We start from the raw sequence: 18,320 nt of genomic DNA on the forward strand, positions 1-18,320 counted from the left end.
AGTGTTTGATTAGCTCTGCCAGCTATGGCATCACACTGGTGGCTCATGTTAATTTTTTTTCCTCTATTACGATACCCAGGTCTCGTTCATTTCCTCGTGATGCAATTAATGTAAAATATATCTTAATGTCCATTTTTTCTTTTTTCTCTTTTTTGTTTTTTTTCATTAAATTGTCTAAACCATTCTCAACCAATCAGATGGTGCCTGTGCTACTGAAGGTGTCAAAAGGCACACCTGGGGAAAAACTGGATGGAGTAGTAGATGCAGTGGAGGGTAGGGTTAGGGTTGAGAGTGACCTAGACAAATTGGATGATTGGGCCAAAAGAAATCTCATGAGGTTCAACAAGCACAAGTACAAAGTCCTGCACTCAGGATGGAACAATCCCATGCACCAGTACAGGCTGGGGGCTGACTGGCTAGGCAGTAGCTCTGCAGAAAAGGACCTGGGTATTACAGTGGGCAAGCTGAATATAAGCCAACAGTGCACCCTTGTTACCAAGAAGACTAACAGCATACTGGGCTGAATCGGTAGGAGTGTTGCTAGTAGGCCAAGGGAAGCGATTATTCCCCTGTATTCCGCACTGGTGAGGCCACATCTGGAATACCGTGTTCAGTTTTGGGCACCCCACTACAGAAAGGATGTCGACAAATTGGAGAGGATCCAATGATAAAAGCCAACAAAAAGGGTGAGGGGGCGGGGACATGACTTAAAGGAAAGACTGAGGGAACTGGGCTTATTTAGTCTAAAGAGGAGACTGAAGGGATTTAACAGCAGCCTTCAGCTACCTGAAGCAGGGTTCGAAAGAGAATGGAGCTGGACTGTTCTCAGTAGTGGCAGATTACAGAACAAGGAGCAACAGTCTCAAGTTGAACCAACAGAAGTTTAGGTTAAATATTAGGAAGGAAGAATTTTCTTACTAAGAGGATAGTAACATACTGGAAGAAACTACCCAGAGAGGTGGTGGAATTTCCATCCTTGGAGGTTTTCAAGACTTGGCTAGACAAAGCTTTGGCTGAAATAATCTAGCTGGGGATGGTCCTGCCTCGAGCAGGTGGTTAGATTAGATGACCTTCAGAGGTTCCTTCCAACCCTAATTTTCTATGATTCTGTGACCTCAGCAGTTAAGTTTCAATTCAACTTTTCCTAAGCAGTTTAGTGTGAATCGTCATAATAACATACAAAATGAGGAAAGCTTGGGCATTTTTAAAGTTACGCTGCCTCAGTGTACACATCAAGAATCTTGGAAACAAATTCAAGATTCCATTGCTGGTCCTATATTAATGAACAAAAAGTGTGCTAAGCAATAGCTTACCTTAACATGATTTTAAATCATGTTAGCTAGTCCTAAAATGCAAGCTCTCTCTGACATTCTACCAGTTATTGCTGTCCCATCTGAACATCCTGTTCTTGACTTCTATGACATTCCATACAGACACAAAGGGTCCACCTACAAGATCTCCTAGTGGCAGCATGCACATTCACTTATTCAGAGATTCAGGATTTTCCTGATTCATTAACTGAATTGGAGTAACTGGAGCAAAAAAAATGTTCCTACCTATTTTAAGTTTTCTCCCCAATATTTAAAAGATAATTATTTGTCTTCTAACCTCACTTATTCTCATAATTCCTGAGTTGGGGTTTATGTATAATTCATTTATCCAAATGGCAACAATACAAAACGTTTTAAATATTTCTAAAGAAATTTGCTATTACATGGCATTCTTCCAACCTTAATTCATAAGCTTTTACAGCTAATGTGATTAGAAAGTGAAGTAAAAAGATTTTCAATTTGGTTCTTTATTTTTTATCCATAAAAAATGCTGTTGACATCCACATATAACTAATGGAACAGCACCTAAAATTGGGAAGTTGGAGAAAAGTGGGCACAATTAAGTAAGTTTAGTGGAGAAAAAGGAAATGAATAGAATACAAGCTGGAGACCAGAGCAGGATTTACAGTGTAAAATATTTTTTGGAAATTTGTTTAGTTTTCCAAAAGACATATTTCTTCTATTTTCCGAACTTCATAACCTTGTCTATCAATTATACTGGGTGCTTCAAGTCCTGCTGAACATCTGAGAAAGAAAACAACAGTGATCTTAAATGTAACATTAGTGTTTCAATTCCTTTATATCACGTTTAAAAGTATTAATTCTAGAAGAATACTCCAAATTGTTCTAAATAGTACAAATGTACATTTTATTCAGGGTAAAAAGGGGAAAAAGAGAAAACCTGCTAGTAATAAAAGGCAATGTAGAAAACCAAAAAGAAGGAATATTAAGGCAGAACAGAATAAATTGAAGCAGAATATTCCTGTACTCAGCAGTGTTTCCAAGTCTCTCATTCACACCATATGAAAAAAAAGTTTGCATGAATAATAGATGGTTATTGCAAAGGTCTCTCTTAATAACTAGAGTGGTTCTTAGTAAAAACATCCTTGCATTATTTCTATTTACCTCTTCATGTTCCTTTAATACATCCTTTACAGCACTGCCTTCAAGATTCAGCTTTTCTTCCAGCAGAGGGCTGTGTTTCTTCATGAAGTCTACATCCTCCTGAATCTTTTTATTCACTGCTTTTATCTTAAGCACTTGGTTTTGTACCTGTTGTAACTGATGATTTTTACAATGAAAATACCACTGCAACTCTGAAATATCTTGAGCACAAGCTTCATATTCTGTAAAGGGGAAAAATCTAATTAGTGGTGTATGTGTGTGTATATAGATATAGATCTACATATATAAAGAGGATATATATCACACACCTACACACATGCAACATATATTTAATGAGCTTATAAAATGTGTTGCTAGAGGGATCAAAATATTTTAAGAGTTATAACAGATTCCTGAAAGTTATTTTTTTAAAGACTAGAGAAAATATATTATGTTACAAGAAATACTATAAAATATTTTATGAAATAAAGAGCAGTATGAAACTCATGCCTAATAATGTCCAGTACAATAAGCAAACAATCTTTTAATCTGGACAAGTGAATGAGAGAGCAGAACTAATTTCTGTGGAATCCACTACCTATTAGAAGAGTTTATACCAGCTTTGTACAACTTCCCCAATTGCAACACTGCTGTCTTTAAATTCTAAAATTAGATATTTTGATGGAGGTAATATGACACCTATTGAAAGTAAAGAGAGCTAAGTGCCCAAGCACTCTTGAGAAACAGATCTATGGCCATACCCACGCATTGTATTGTAGTGCTAAATATATCCTTGCAGTACAAGCGTACAGCCATTCAATCTGTTTCTAACATTACAAAGACACTGAAAATACTAAAAAACAGTAATTCTTTCAAAGACAAACTTTTATGTTCCAGAGCATTATGTGGTCTTTAGGGCCCCCACTGTTCTCCATTCCCCCTCAGTACCTCCAAGGGGAGGGAGAAAAAGAAAGTGGCTGGCTCCCTGATAGCCTGCCCAGCAGCCAACCGTCAGGAAGCCCTGCCTGAAGGGTTTCTGCTGGCCACCCTGGTTGCATCCCCATCCAGTTTGGCCAAAAAGCTGATTAACAGAACCATGCAAGAGCAGCTGTCACAGCCCCCTGCAGCAGGTCCCAGCAACTGGGGGCTCTGTCAGGTGATCACTGACAGCCTGCCCCCTTTTGCAGCAGGAGAGAACGCAGGCTACCAGTGATTGAGCTCCCCTGGGGCCCCATCATCACCTGGCTGGAGACCCAGCGTTTGAGATGACTTTGTAGCTCTCTAGCCAAGGATGAAGTATATAATTAATTACAAATATTATAATTATAATATAACTATTATATAATTTCTTATACAATGCTCAAAGGTTCCACAGTAGTTTTTCTTGCAGAATTGTTTAGGTAAATTAATTTTTAGAGGTAAGCCAATATAGTTCATTGCAGTGCTATCCAAGTCAATGCAACTCCAGCCTGTATTGTAATTACTTAGTCTTTCCTTCAAAATTAACTGAGTGCAATACAACAAATATTCTTAGTTTTAATCCCAGTACCTTTTTGCACCACTGCAGGAAGCTGTTGAAGTCTCCAGAGCGATATACAATCAATTTTCATGCCTAGGTTTTTCTTGCGCTGTTTTTCAAACTTCAAAGCTTCTTCAGCCTCTTTATGGTCAGCTTCTAGCCGCTTAATTAGCTCAATGACTTCTGATAATAGAGCTTCAGTTTCCTGCTTCAAGGTTAATATGTTGCTGTCTAAACATATTTAAAAGTTATATACACAAACATACATATGCTGTCTCAGCTTCATCCACAACGTAAAGTTGGCCTGTTCACATATATCAGATTATATACAATTAGTCACAAAACAAAATTGCACTCTATATCCCTCTCTTATTTCTGACCCAGCATAGAGAAAATATATAGTAAAATAGGTAGAGGAAAAACCTCTTCTGCGCTTCTCTCAGGAACAGGAAGACCATCCTAATAAGGTACAACTGACAATGTCTCTACTTCCCTTTACAACGTTTTTCCTCATTTCTGAAGATCTAACGGCTACCTTAGAACACTGACAACATCGGGTTCTGATAATACTAAGTGGGGTCTATCAACATCACTGTGTAACTACTGGAATTCAAGTTAAAACACCAAAATTAACCTCTGTCAAAAAAACTACAAAAATGCTTCAAGCACTAAGGAATTGGTATATCCATAAAAGAACCTTTGAAGGGAAAAATGCTGTTCTCATTTATTAATCAGATCCATATAAACTATTTTAAAATACAATCTCTAGGGCTTTGCATGTGCCCCTAATTTTTCAGCTGAAAATTTTTGTCCAAATAACTACAAGCACAAGACAAGACACTGTTTAAAAGCTGGGGTTAAAATTCAAACCTCACTGAAGTCAATGCTGAAGTCTCTAGCTGTTGATACTTATTTACAACAGTTGTAATTGGCTTCCTTTGAATAATCAGACAGTCAAGTCTATTTTATTTTTAAAACAAAATTTTAAAAGGTCCAAGCTGAATACTATTTTATTGTTCTGAACTGTGAAAGAGTGTCAGCCTTTATCTCAAGGGAATAACATGAATATCCTGCAGTGAAATTATTGCAATCAGTCTGTGGAAATACCAAGAAAAAAAGTGTTCTGGAATTTCCAGCAGTTCCAAAGACCTATTCTTAGTAAGTTTGAACCCTAAAGGTCTTAAAATATAGTAAAGGTTTCATTACAGAAGCACAACATGAATCAGTATAAACAGAGTAATTTATGAGTACAATTTAACAGTACTTAACTTTTAACTTTCCTGTGAAAAATGTAAAAATCTATAAGTATTTACATTTTACATACATTATGACAGTTTTAAAATATGTTAAATAAGGAAAAACTTAATTATTCAGAATTATCATAAAATATTTTTACCTTCGCAATATATCACAGTCTCTTTAACATCCAACGGAGAGGAGCTTGATAACTGAACATCTTTTCCCATTTTTGAAATCCTGAATTCAGAGTCAACTGTGAGAACAAATCTTATCATTCAAAATGTTATGCTGTTAAACATACTATCAAATGGGTATTCCTTTTTAGGACAAAAAAATCAAAACATACACTTTTTACAATTAAAAGCATCTGACAAGTAAATAAACTAGTACAGAGGTAATTATAATTACACACCTTCTATTTATATACTGTTTTGAAAGTTTATTTCTTACTACATATGCTTCTCTAAACTTTTTATTTACTGTGGATTCTTAACTCGAGGCATATATCCAGGTTCAACACACAGAAGTTTTTGTCCTCCTTTCTGTAGCTCAACATAGGTATTTGGCAAGACACTCTGGAACAGCAATGCAGGCACACTGCCAAGTCACTTCTGGTTGCCATCACAATCACAAATGCAACTGTAAGGTTGCTGGCAGAAGCTGCTTTTTTCTTTGCCCACCTCCCTCCCCCCAAAACTGGTGTCCTGGACAGTTGCCCCTATCTCTCCCCTCTCATTATGGCACTGCTCTAGAAAATTTAAAATCTGATTCCATGCACATTTCCAATGCGAATACTTTATATCTTGAAAAATACTATTTATCTGAGTACTATCTATCTTCACTTCTACCTAGGAAATGAAGGGCACTACTTGGAATGAATTTTGCTTGCATGATGGTAGTGTTCCTACTTTCATACATACAAATAAAAAGCAAACACCTTATTGTTAATACCTCCACCTGAAAAGCAACAACATATTTCAAAAGAGAGGACATGACAGAAAAAGAAGACATTACTGCTATTATATATTACATCTGAAAATCAAAAAATCAGAAACAGTGACATTTTATCCTTGTGTGAAAAATCCTATGCTTCTATCTTGACTTTTCTAGCAACAGTTCAGGAGGAGTAACTAACTGAGCAGGGTAACATTTAAAAGTTTATTTTATAAGTCAATACCTATTCGTAAAATTGTCTTTTGACAGCTAGGAAGCCAGCTCTTATATGTGTATCACCTAATCTTTGGGAGTCCCCAGCCACTTAACTGCTGCCAGATACTTGAAGAAAATACCATCAGCTATTAAGGTGATGATATAGCTAAGAAAATTGAAAGCTCTACTTGCAGTGGTGGAAATCATTCTACGCCAGTAGCAGATCCTTTTCCAGACCAGAAACATCAGCAGAGATCTAATTCTTCTCTGAAGAAAGTGGAAATGGTGGAAGCAGCAGGTTTCCTGTTTCCCCAGTCAATAGGCAAGAAGATAGCTGTGGGACCCCTGATACATACCCCAGCAGTCCGTAGATACCTTACTGAGCATATAGAAAGGGCATCCTTTGTTTCTTACCAAAACGAACATACTTAATGGGGTGGGACAGGTGGGATCTCAGAGCAGTATATCATGGATGGGTACGGATAAATATTCATCTGAAGTGCTAAGACTTTCTGGAAGACAAGGTTCTTTGGGTAAATTCACTATCTTCTATTAGACCAACTCAAATAGTTAGAAAAATTCTTCTTTGCAACTTTTCAGGTACAATTACCCTTCGTTAGGCAGAAGAAGCATATGCAAATGGTCTGTTCCTGGATGGAGTAGTAAAGCAGCCAAAGGCCAGTATCTATGCAAGAAAGCCAGTCAGTTAAAATGTAAATTGAGGAGGTCGGTAGGTGAGAGACAAGTGGGGATGGGGGGGGAGGGGGAGAGAGGGGAATGAAAGTAGCTTTAGTCAATGGATGAGACACAGGAGGACAGGGGAAGAGAATTAATATATGCATTCCCCTTCTTACCCCCACCTCTCCCCGACCTGCCTCTCACCTACTGACCACCTCAATTTATATTTTAACTGACTGGCTTTCTTGCATAGGTACTGGCCTCTGGCTGCTTTACTACTCCATCCAGGAAGAGCACAGACCATCTTCAGACATTTCCTCTACCTGACAAAGGGTAATTGTACCCAAACGCTTGCAACAAAAAATGTTTCCAACTATCTGAGTTGGGCTAATAAAAGATATCGGATTTACCCAAAGAACCTTGTCTGCCTATGTCCTTAGACCAACACAGTGACAACCTACACCCCTGAAACATGGAAGATTTTCTGTGGAATTTGAAGCACCATGAAAACAGAGAAAGAAATCTATGTACAGCCATTCAAGCACCTGATCATCCAGAGCACCGCCGAGCATTGAAGACTCTATATGTGCTGGCAATCCAGAACTAGGGGGCTGGTGTGCAGGGATACCCAGTGTGCTTTGCAAGCACCCCCTTCCTCCCCCCCATATCTGCAGAGGTTCCAGAGGACAGCTGAGAGCAAAAGGAAAGCACCGATTGGCTGACCACCTGGAGAACCACACCCACCCAGGACCAACCGTAACCCCCAGGGCTGGGATTGCACAGCCAGTGTACCTGTTCACAGTTTCCACTGCCAAAAAGACTCATCAATTTTACTTCAGCCCATAATGGATGACTCCATTTTAGATTTGGTTTTGGAAAATTATGAAGGCACCATCAGAAACAACCTTAGTCATGAGTTGACTCACTTCTATATAAATGGAGATAAAAAAAAAGTAGGTCTATAATTACTTTTATTACTATTTCCAAAGGACAAGTTTTGACAAACTAAGGGAACTAATCAGTGAAGTAACATAGAAAGAAAAGTCCAAGGAAATGAATGCAGAGAAAAGCTTGGATTTCTAAGCCCAGTGCAGTAGGTCCAGTGAATGCCGAACGCCATGCTCCCACTGAAGCAGAGTTGAAGCCTGCTACTTTTGCTTTTTAAAGCTTGTTCAGCTTCTGCAAGGGGTGGTACACAGGACCCTGTACCATTATGTGTACATGACCAAGGCTATGGCCACACGGTCTCTGGTTCACCAACCAATTTGGCATAGGCAAGTCCCCAGCGAGAAAGGCCATGTAGGAGGCGTTCCTGCCTATGCAAGGGGTGCTGGTACCATGATTCACTAGCCTCATCAACCCACAGGAGGTCAGCAGCAGGGAGAAAGCTCCAATGCTGACTCCACTTCAGGAATGGGGACTGCAAGGACTCACATTTGTCCCAGCCATAGCCTTTACAAACTACAGCAGTCAGTGTCTGCACCAAGAACATGCATACTTCCTGACCTCACTGCTGCCCTGTAGGGCTCTGACACTGCCTATATGCCAGGCAAGGCACTAAGGAGTCTTCCCCTTCATCCCAGCTGTGATATTTGCTATTCATTAAAGCAGAGAGCTGCCTGTTGAAGGACCTGCAGACAAGCCATGAGTTCCTGGATCAGTGACTTTGTTTTTTAGTACTTTGAGTTCTAGTACCTTGATACTTTGTAGTATAGCAGCTGTTTGCCTCACAAAGGCCCCAAGTTCAAAAGCAGGCAGAAAAAGTCTCCTGCTTAGTGCTTTTCCTCCAGGCTGGCTTGCAGATCATGTCAGAGATGCCGATGTGAGAGAAACCGCTATTTCAGGCATGGCAGGAGGGTCTGGGATGTGGATTCCTGCTCTGTCCTCAGTAAGGAAGGAACTTAGGAACCACAAAGAAAGAAGGCTGAACAATCCAACCACATGGTGATATGTGGGCCTGGCTCTGCATCCCTAGTAGAGTGCTCTGCCTCCCTCATATGCCTCTCACTGCATACAGTGCACAAGGCTGGTCCAGAGTGCATGCTGCATGCAGCATCCCACCTGCAAGGCCTGATGAGTTTGACACCCCTCCCTTTTCTACAGTAACTGTAGTTGAAATGTTATAGTCAGTGTGAATCCATCTCTACTGGTGACATGAATAGTTTGTAGGGCTGGAAGGGACCTGAGCAGATCATCAAGTCTGACCCCCTGCCATGGCAGGAAAGAGTACTGGGGTCAAACGACCCCAGCAAGGTGTTCGTCTAGCCTCCTCTTAAAGACCCTCAGGGTAGGAGCCAGCACCACTTCGCTTGGAAGTTGGTTCCAGATCCTAGCCACCCTGACAGTGAAGTAGTGCCTCCTGATGTCTAATCTGAATTTACCCTCTGTCAGCTTGTGACCATTATTTCTAGTCACTCCTGGTAGTGCTCGGGGGAACGGGGACTCCCCCAATGCCTGCTGGTCCCTTCTGACTAGTTTGTAACAGGCCACTAGAACCCCCCTCAGCCTTCTCTTGTGGAGGCTGAACAGGTTCAGGTCCCATAGCCTCTCCTCACAGGCCCTGCCCTGCTGCTCATCATGTGAGTGCCCCTCCTCTGGACCTCTCCATGTTGTCCACATGCCTCCTGAAGTGCGGTGCCTAGAACTGGATGCAGTACTCCAACTGCAGCCTGACCAGTGTTGCATAGAGGGGGAGGATCACCCCCTTGGACCTGCTTGAGATGCATCTGTGGATGCATGACAAGGTGTGGTTGGCCTTCCTGACTGCATCCCCACACTGCCAGCCCATGTTCATCTTGGTATCAATGATGATTCCAAGATCCTTTTCGGCCTCTGCACTGACAAGAAGGGAGTTCCCCTACCTGTTGGTATGGTGCTGGTTCTTCCTCCCGAGATGCATCACCTTGCACCTGTCAGTGTTGAAACCCATCCTGTTCTCATCCACCCATCCCTGTAACCTGTTTAGGTCTGATTGCAGCCTATTCTTCCCTTCTAGCGTGCCCACATCCCCCCATATGTGTTCTATGCCTTTTCATGACCCCTTGAGAGGACCCAAAAGGTGAAGCAACCACAACTCCCCCCAAGTTTCTTTATCATCTAAAGCCCATTTTAGCCAAGAACCAACATCAAGAAAGGAGGATTTGTGGGATCCATAATGACTACTTCTCAAAAGTACAGTTATTTTATACTGTTATAGAAGAAAAGTTATTTTATAAAAAAGAAAAAAAATAGTTACTTGTTAAGTGTCAACATAGATCCTACTTTAGGCGACTGGCAAGAATTATCTTCTTTAGGATGGCAGAAAGGATATACAATCTTTCTTTCTGAAAACTTCATCATTACTTCCTATCTTTGCCTCCCACTAGAATGTGGGCTGACAGGAATGAAGGGTACCTGCCACACTCAAACAGGGATTGAAGAATGACTCCAATATCTCACATCAGATCTTCCAGCAAAATCTACTGCATAATTCTTTAAATAAGAGCAGAATGATTCATGTAGAAGTCTTTCAGATTTCAAATACTGAAACATTTTGTAAAAAGGCCAAAGAGCTTGTGCTCTTGCGTGGTAAACTTTGATAGACAGTAGGAGAGATGAAGCTAGGTAGTTAGTATGTGGACTACTAATTACTGTAGAACTGGGAATGCCTCTCAGCCTGTAGTTCAAATACTTTTATGTGTAGTCCTCTGTTCTTCAGGGACCATGTCACTCATATTGAACACATGTCCCTCATTACCTGGAGACAGTCCAAGTAATCCACCCCCATCCCATTTCCTGCTGCTGCATCTGTGGCCAGTACTCTGGATGGCAAGGGGGTTTCAAATAGTAACACTTTCAGGGAACTACTAGGGGATAACTACCAGAACAATACTTTGAAAATACATGATAGGACTAGAAATAATTTGCTTTATTAAAGTTCTCTTGGCAAACAAGCTAAACACGGCCAATGTATTTCAGACCTAAGCCATACGCATGTGGGTATATAGCTGCAGAGAACAACATAAATCTGAAACTTCATGGACTTTTTAACTTTGACTAGTTAAAATATAGTAACTGACCTTTTAAAAAAATTTAATAAAAGGTTTATAAAAAAAAAAAAAAAAAAAAAAAAAAAAAATCCATCAAAAATTAAGAAACTGTAAACTAAGCAGAATGATTTTACAAATAGCACAGAACACTTCACTGAAGTAGAATTTAACAGACAATCTGTTCTTAGCAGTTAGTATTTCCAAACCAAGGTTAAAAAAAAAAAAAAGAACATTTCAAAATCCATATTCAAGTAGCTGTGGAAGGGACCTGATTCCCAAAAGCACCTAGTCCTTAACTGATTCCACTGAAAATCAATTGAAAATGTAGTAGAGATGCTTCATATCCCCTTACCAGTTTCCCAAATCCTTTAGTTTTCTAAAAAAAAAAAACTATACAAGAAAGCATACTAATTTTATTTTCATTTGAAGCAGGGAAAATATACTATTAAAGTTCATAAAATGTGTATTTCTTTGTCTACTTTCTCAAACAATTATTGCCATTAAAACACAATGTATGTGTGATTCTTACCATAGAATTTTCTCCTTAAGTATGTGATCATACTGCAAATGGAAAAAAGTAAATGTCAGTAAACATATGGATCAAATAGATTTTCTAATTTCTAACACAAATTTAACAGTCTACTAAACTTCATATTACAAGCTGGACACATCAAACAATTACAGTTTTGACCATTTTTCAAAATAACAAAAACCATGAATTTGAATTAGGTCCCCAAAACAAACCTTTCAATATCCTTTCAGACAAATCTCTAGGCAAATCCAGAAAGGAAAGAAAATATATAATACCAAAATACTGATTCCCATCTTCATAAAATCTAAGCAATAAGTGACCTACATCATGCTAAAAATAAGTAAACAAAAATATTCTGCAAGTAAAAATAGAACCAACCTATGTAAGCTAACCTAACTTTTCTGGGATATACAGACACTGCATTTTGAGAATTTATTTTACTTTTAGTTTTAACTATCTTCTCTTAATCTTTATTCTCTAAAGACAGCAGAGTTCTCTAGCAGATGTTTAATTTAATTTGTGGCAAAATTCAAAGCTCTCTATAGTGAAGAGAAATCTTCCCATTGAATTCAAAGAACTTTTGACAAAGCCCACAGAGACTGCAACTGCAGGAGTGTTGAATGGGTACACAAGTCAAACTTTAAGGGCTAAGTATTTAGGTGTTACAGCTCTGCTGAACCCAATGCAGCTATGAACAGACTGCTAAAAAGGGCCTGAGCTAGCTAATTTGAGTGCTCATATATTGGTACTGCAGAGTAAACATAAGTTTATTATTTTAGAAAACATGTATTGTGTATAGGTATATTCTCACAGCAGCCCTGACTGCATTCCCAAAGATGACCATTGTAAATTTCCTGCCATATTATCAACAGTTATGCATTTTCCTCTTCCCTCTGCTTATCTGCCCATAGATAGCCCCTCTTCTCCCCCTACAGTTTGTTTCTCTCTTCAGTCTTCTCTTCAGAAACATATAGTGCTAGTTGCCAGCTATGTTCATGCCCTGCACGAAAGTAAGCAAGGCATTTTTAGAAAGTCCTATACATTCATAGATTATAAGGCCGGAAGGGACTTTGGAAGATCAATCAGGTCCAGCCCCCTGCACCAAGCAGGAAAGATAACTGGGGGTCAGCCGACCCCGGCAAGGTGACCATCTAGTCTCCTCTTGAAGATTTCCAGGGTAGGTGATTATACCACCTCTGGAGGGAGCTTATTCCACTGTCTGGACACCCTGACTGTGAAGAAGTTTTTCCTAATGTTGAGCCTGAATCAGTCTTCCAGGAGATTGTGGCCATTACTCCTACTTTTCTCCTCTGGTGCCCTGGTGAACAGTTGTTCACTGAGCCCTTGACATAGCCCTTGATGTACTCCCCTAGTGTAGCAGTAAGTTGCTACCAGGTCCCCTCTCAGCCTTCTTTTCCTCAGGCTGAAGACTCCCAGATCCCTCAGCCTTTCCTTGTATGGCTTACCATGTAAGACACTGATCATATGGGTGGCTCTTCTTTGGACTCTCTCAAGCTTGTCCGCGTCCTTGTTAAAGCATGGTGCCCAGAACTGGACACAGTACTCCAGCTGAGGTCTCACCAGTGCTGAGTAGAGCGGAAGAATCACCTCCTTGGTTTTGCTGGAGATGCATTGATTGATGCATGCCAGAGTATTATTTGTCCTACTGGCTACAACATCGCACTGTCGGCTCATATTCATACTGTGGTGTATTATTACCCCCACATTCCTTTCATTTGTGGTGCTAGTCAGTTTGGTGCTGGCAAGCCTGTAGGTGTGTTGGGGGTTGCTTGTCTTGAGGTAGACCACTTTACATTTCTCTATGTTGAACTTCATCAGGTTCCAAACTGCCTAACTTGCTAGCCTGTCTAGGTCAACCTGTATCTGTAGCCTATCTTCAAGCATGACCACGCTTCCCCATAACTTGGTATCGTCCGCAAACTTGGCCAGTGAGCAATTCACCCCCACAACCAAATCATTAATAAAGATGTTGAAAAGTACTGGACCAAGCACCAACCCCTGAGGGACACCACTGTCTACTTCTCACCAGGATGACACAGATCCATTCACTATGACTCTCTAGGTCCTATCCTACAGCCAGTTTCTCACCCACCTGACTTTCTAGGAGTTAAGCCCACAATCCTGCAATTTTCTCATGAGGACAACATAGGATACTAGATCAAAGGCCTTTTGGAAGTCAAGGTATACAATGTCATTCTGCTCTCTCATGTCCAGGTGGCAAGTTACCTGGTCATAGAAGGAGATGAGGTTGGTAAGCCAAGACCTGCCTGTGACAAAAGCTATGCTGGCTGTCATTCAGAATCTTACCATTCAAACCACTAGGAAAAGAGGATGTTTCATACTTGGTGAAAATAACATACAACTAAAGGGATACATTTCTGAATTACAGAACTAGCACCATGTCATCATGGCTCATCAGGCTGTGGTCTAAAAATGAACACAGGAATCCTTTCTAAAGATATAATCTTGTTATCTAGAAAGCTAAGACCGTACTAATATTTGGGCATTTTTAGTTCATATGTACCTGTTGAAAGAATTTTTCAAGCTTTACTTCCAGCTCTTGAATAAGATGAATAACTTTGTTAACACATAACGATGGTGTATTTACCAAAGCGCAACTGCGACGCCTGGTTGGATAACCTAATAGCACCTCTTTGCTCTTGCCTGGAAAAAAAAGAATATGGAACATTATGTACAAAACTCAGCAATTTAGTAATACTGGATAGATTTTTTTCTTTTAAATCTGCAAACAATATATATATTGTGAATGACTAAAAAGATAAAGCACCTAACTCTAAAACATTCTGTACAAACTTCTATCCTACACTGATTTACAAAACAAACATCAGATCAAGCCAACTTTCCAGACTTTAGGAAACTACAAGTAGAAAGCGCCCACAGATTAAAAGCAGGCCTGTTTGACTGATGTCCTGGATGCCACACACATCCTAAAAGTGGTTAAATTGCAGCTATGGACCATGTTAGCACAGCTGCTGGAGCCTCCATTTTGGTGTGTTTCCAGAATTCAGGGGGTGAACACCACTACAGCTTGCCTCCCCATGCCCTTACTCACTGCTTAAGTTGGGGCCTTTGGTCACTACTGGCTACTAAAGTCAGCAGCAGCAGAAAAGGGGGGTAAACAGCCATGGCATTCACCCCCACCCCTGGTTCAAAGGCCATGCCAACCAGTGGCTGTCAGCCACACCAACAAGCCGCTGCCCCACCACCAGAGGTGGATCATCCAGCCTGAGAAGCCCTGATGTTTGGATCTGACCCACCGGGCCAAATAAGTTAGACACCCCTGGGTTAAGGAATAAAATCTAAAATGAGACAAGGGAAATCTAAGAAAAAGGGGAACTAAAAAGAAGAAAAAGTTAGAGAGAAAGACAAGACAAAGGGCTTAAAAGGCCAAAATGCAGTTTACTATGCTCCCCCATCTCCCGATTTACCATAATTGGAATGAGTTTGATGGTTTTCATCTGTTCCTCCAAACAAACTTGTTCAAAACAAAAATGACAACAAATAATAGGATGTGATTACCACTTTCTCCTCTAGAAAGGCTGAGACTAGAATAAAAGGGATCACAGGGCACTAATGGATCTGTAGGCAAACTTGAACTGCTACTGAATATATTAAACCTGGCTGTAGCCAGAGTAACCTTTTATTTTTAAAAGGGATGGAGGCACAGAAAAACACTTTTCATTTTCTGGAAACTACCTCATTTACATTACCCTATTTACAAAATTCAAACAACCTGAAAATACATTTTTTTATGAAGTCACTCAGGTTAAACCACCACTCAATTTTCTTCTCCCCTTATACAGTTCTACAGCTTGATACAAAGCCAGACTATGCCACCTGACTCACATTTAAGTAGTATAGAAAATTCCAATTGGCTGTCCTGTAAATCCCCTAGTTATAAAATCATGTGAGGTTAAATAATGTCATTGGTGCATTGACACATATGCTTTGCTGCAGAGTAAACTAATTAGCTCTGCAGTCAAGTGTCACTGTTTACATATGCACAAAGCATATTAGGGCACAGGAAACCAATTCAATCTGTTGTAAGATAGTATAATCAGGGACCGTACTATTTTACAGAGGAGTAAACAGCTGCACTGAAACACACGTGCAGATGCTGACTGGGGGTGTAAATTGTGCCCAGTCAGCGTAGCCAGCCAGGGGCCTGCTCTGCCCCAACTCAAATTGCTGCTGTCCTCGGTGCACATGTAGACGCTGCACCCAGAAGCAGTTTGCTCTGGCTCTAACTGCTCCTGAGCTTACAGCTTTACATTAATTGCACATGTTACCCACTGTGTCCTGAAAAAGAATTTCAACTATAACTGTAACTGAAACTGAGTTGTAACAAAACAAACAAACAAACAAACAAAACCAATTCTTCCCTTGCAGAAAGTTTCACTTATTGTCTTGGCAGCAAATGAAACAGAAATTTGTGTGACTTCAAACCATTCCAGATAAAAGCCAAGGACCTTTTAACCTCAATTTGTGGTGAAGAGTCTCATCAGGATGGGAATGACAGCTTGCAGAAAATATTGGCAGGATAACTGACTAAGGTGACCATTCAACACTGCCTCTGGAAGGAATTTTGGATGACTCTATATGGGAAGCTAATGGTCTGTGCAGGGTGCACATGCTGCACTCCCTAACAGGTAGGTAGTACAGCAGTTGTACTTCTATATACAGAAACACAATTGCTCTTTCCACTTTCCTCTAAAGTGCTGAATCTCTGCATCAAGTTCTACATAAACCAGTGCTTAAAAGGTACAATCTGGCTCAAAGTCTACACAACTAAAGTAGAAAAAAAAAAGAGTAGAAAATATAAGACTTAAGATTCCTAAAGCTACATTATTTCAACTTTGCTGAAAATATTTAGAATCTTCTTTTTGTCCTTATTAAATCTATAATACGTTAATACTGGATTTTTCAAATGCACTTCCAAATGCATAAAAAGGTGGCCAAAATAATGTTGCCATTTTTCGCATTTCCTGATTCTCTTTAAAGTATTATTTAAGTTAAATTTTCTCAATGATTTTTTTAAGTCAGCTTATTTAACAAGAATTCATCTTCAACAGACTGTAACCACAAACTACATGAACAACTTTACAAATCCACTCATAAATGGCAAGTAAAATGTACTTTGATAAGAAAGAATTATTTATTATTTTCTGCAGAATTTAAAAGTGATATGTAATTCTAGTCAACTTTATAGTTATTCCAGACAGAAAAAATAATTTTGACTTCAGGGGAAAGACAGGAAGGTAGATAATGCCTGGATTTAAGGTCACTAGGGCCCTCTCTCCCTAGCTCCACAAAAGTTGTCAAGCATTATTGCATGTAGGACGAGAGAAAAGAAATTTAAAATATATTAAATCAGTTACAAATTCATAAAAATAATTAGTTCTTTTTAAAAGGCTTTCAAAACCTAAATCAATTGAAAGCTGTATAATATAAAAGTTTAGACAGAGGACTTACCAGGTGGGGGCTCACTACTATCCTTGGAAGAACAGGAAAGTGACTGTGTCTCAAACATTATTGCGACTAGACCTTGCAGCCTAATTTAAAGAAATTAAATATTTATTGAAGACAAGTGCATTTATTTCATCACCCTAGAAAACAGTATTTCTGCAGGTTTACATAACTATATTGGTAGTAAAAGGCAGACACATTTTCTGCATATGGGTGAGTGACTTTGATATTACAAACCACCTAATGAAACCATCTCAATCATAATTTAATTAACTAAAACTGTGGATAAAGAACAGGCTGTCAAGTCTTCGTGCACATAGCCTAAATGTTTAAATTATGCACGTTATTTTGTATTCAGCCATGAGCACAATTAATAACAGCAAAGATTTAAGAGACAAAATGGATGACCTACAATATTATTTTGAACAAACATAATAGCCATTTGACAATGATCCATAAATATGTAAAATCTGTAAAAGATAATCATGTTTGTCTACAGGGATAGAGAGACCCATGCAAGGGAAAAAAGAAAAACCTACTAAATCCCATGCAAACTAACTAGCAAAGGTTACCACAGTAAATACTCTGAACAGTTTTAAAAAAGACATGAACATTTATAATAAAGAAGCGAAAGAATGCTAGAGAAATGAAACTGCACCAAATATGCTAAATGGAATGCCAAAGACACTATGGCACATAAGTAGCATGGATTTGTTTCTTTTATATTAATGTAACAGGCCCTGAAAAACTCCAGCACATTAGTTCCTAGATTGTTGGTGCAAAACAGATTCTTAGGAGCACAGGTTCACAATACATGCACAAAATGCTGTTTGCTTGCAGATTTTTCTAAGCACACAAGTTACATGGGAATGGCATGTGGAAAAGTGTCTAATAAGCCAACTCATTTGTCCATGCAAAGTTACGCTAGGTAAGGTAGGGGTTTTGTTTTAGTCATGATGGATCAGCAAACACACAAGGCGGAAAAAGCCCTGTACTCTTATACTACTAAGATTTTGTAAAATCTGGCACTTTTTCGATTTTTCAAAAGTACTTTTTTCCACTGGTGGGCCCTAATAATTTGCAAAGGAATTGACTAATTTAGCTAACACATAGAATTTTAAATATATCTGTAAAGCTAGGAACAGACATTCAAAAAGCCCAAGCCTGAATTGATTCAATCTTTGCAGGTTAGTCTAATCCACATAGATTGAACTGGATTTGCAAGTGAATAG

The 18,320-nt window shown here is 39.4% G+C and overlaps 1 protein-coding gene across 1 annotated transcript in view; it reads right to left on the reverse strand.

Moving 5' to 3' along the window:
* CCDC178 (coiled-coil domain containing 178) overlaps positions 1–17,170 on the reverse strand; it is a 138,112-nt gene extending 120,942 nt beyond the window's left edge. Inside the window, exons 1-6 of the mRNA XM_019526784.1 lie at positions 17,095–17,170; positions 14,126–14,265; positions 11,578–11,609; positions 5,351–5,430; positions 3,985–4,185; positions 2,457–2,677 (exon numbers count right to left, since the gene is read on the reverse strand). Of these exons, the coding sequence (XP_019382329.1) occupies positions 2,457–2,677; positions 3,985–4,185; positions 5,351–5,430; positions 11,578–11,609; positions 14,126–14,265; positions 17,095–17,152 (732 nt within the window). The 5' untranslated portion in view covers positions 17,153–17,170. The remainder of the gene's footprint in view (positions 1–2,456; positions 2,678–3,984; positions 4,186–5,350; positions 5,431–11,577; positions 11,610–14,125; positions 14,266–17,094) is intronic.
* Positions 17,171–18,320: the final 1,150 nt, after the last annotated feature.

The sequence above is a fragment of the Gavialis gangeticus genome, unplaced genomic scaffold (assembly GCF_001723915.1).
Source record: "Gavialis gangeticus isolate Ggan-Ray unplaced genomic scaffold, GavGan_comp1, whole genome shotgun sequence".
Classification (NCBI taxonomy): domain Eukaryota; kingdom Metazoa; phylum Chordata; order Crocodylia; family Gavialidae; genus Gavialis; species Gavialis gangeticus.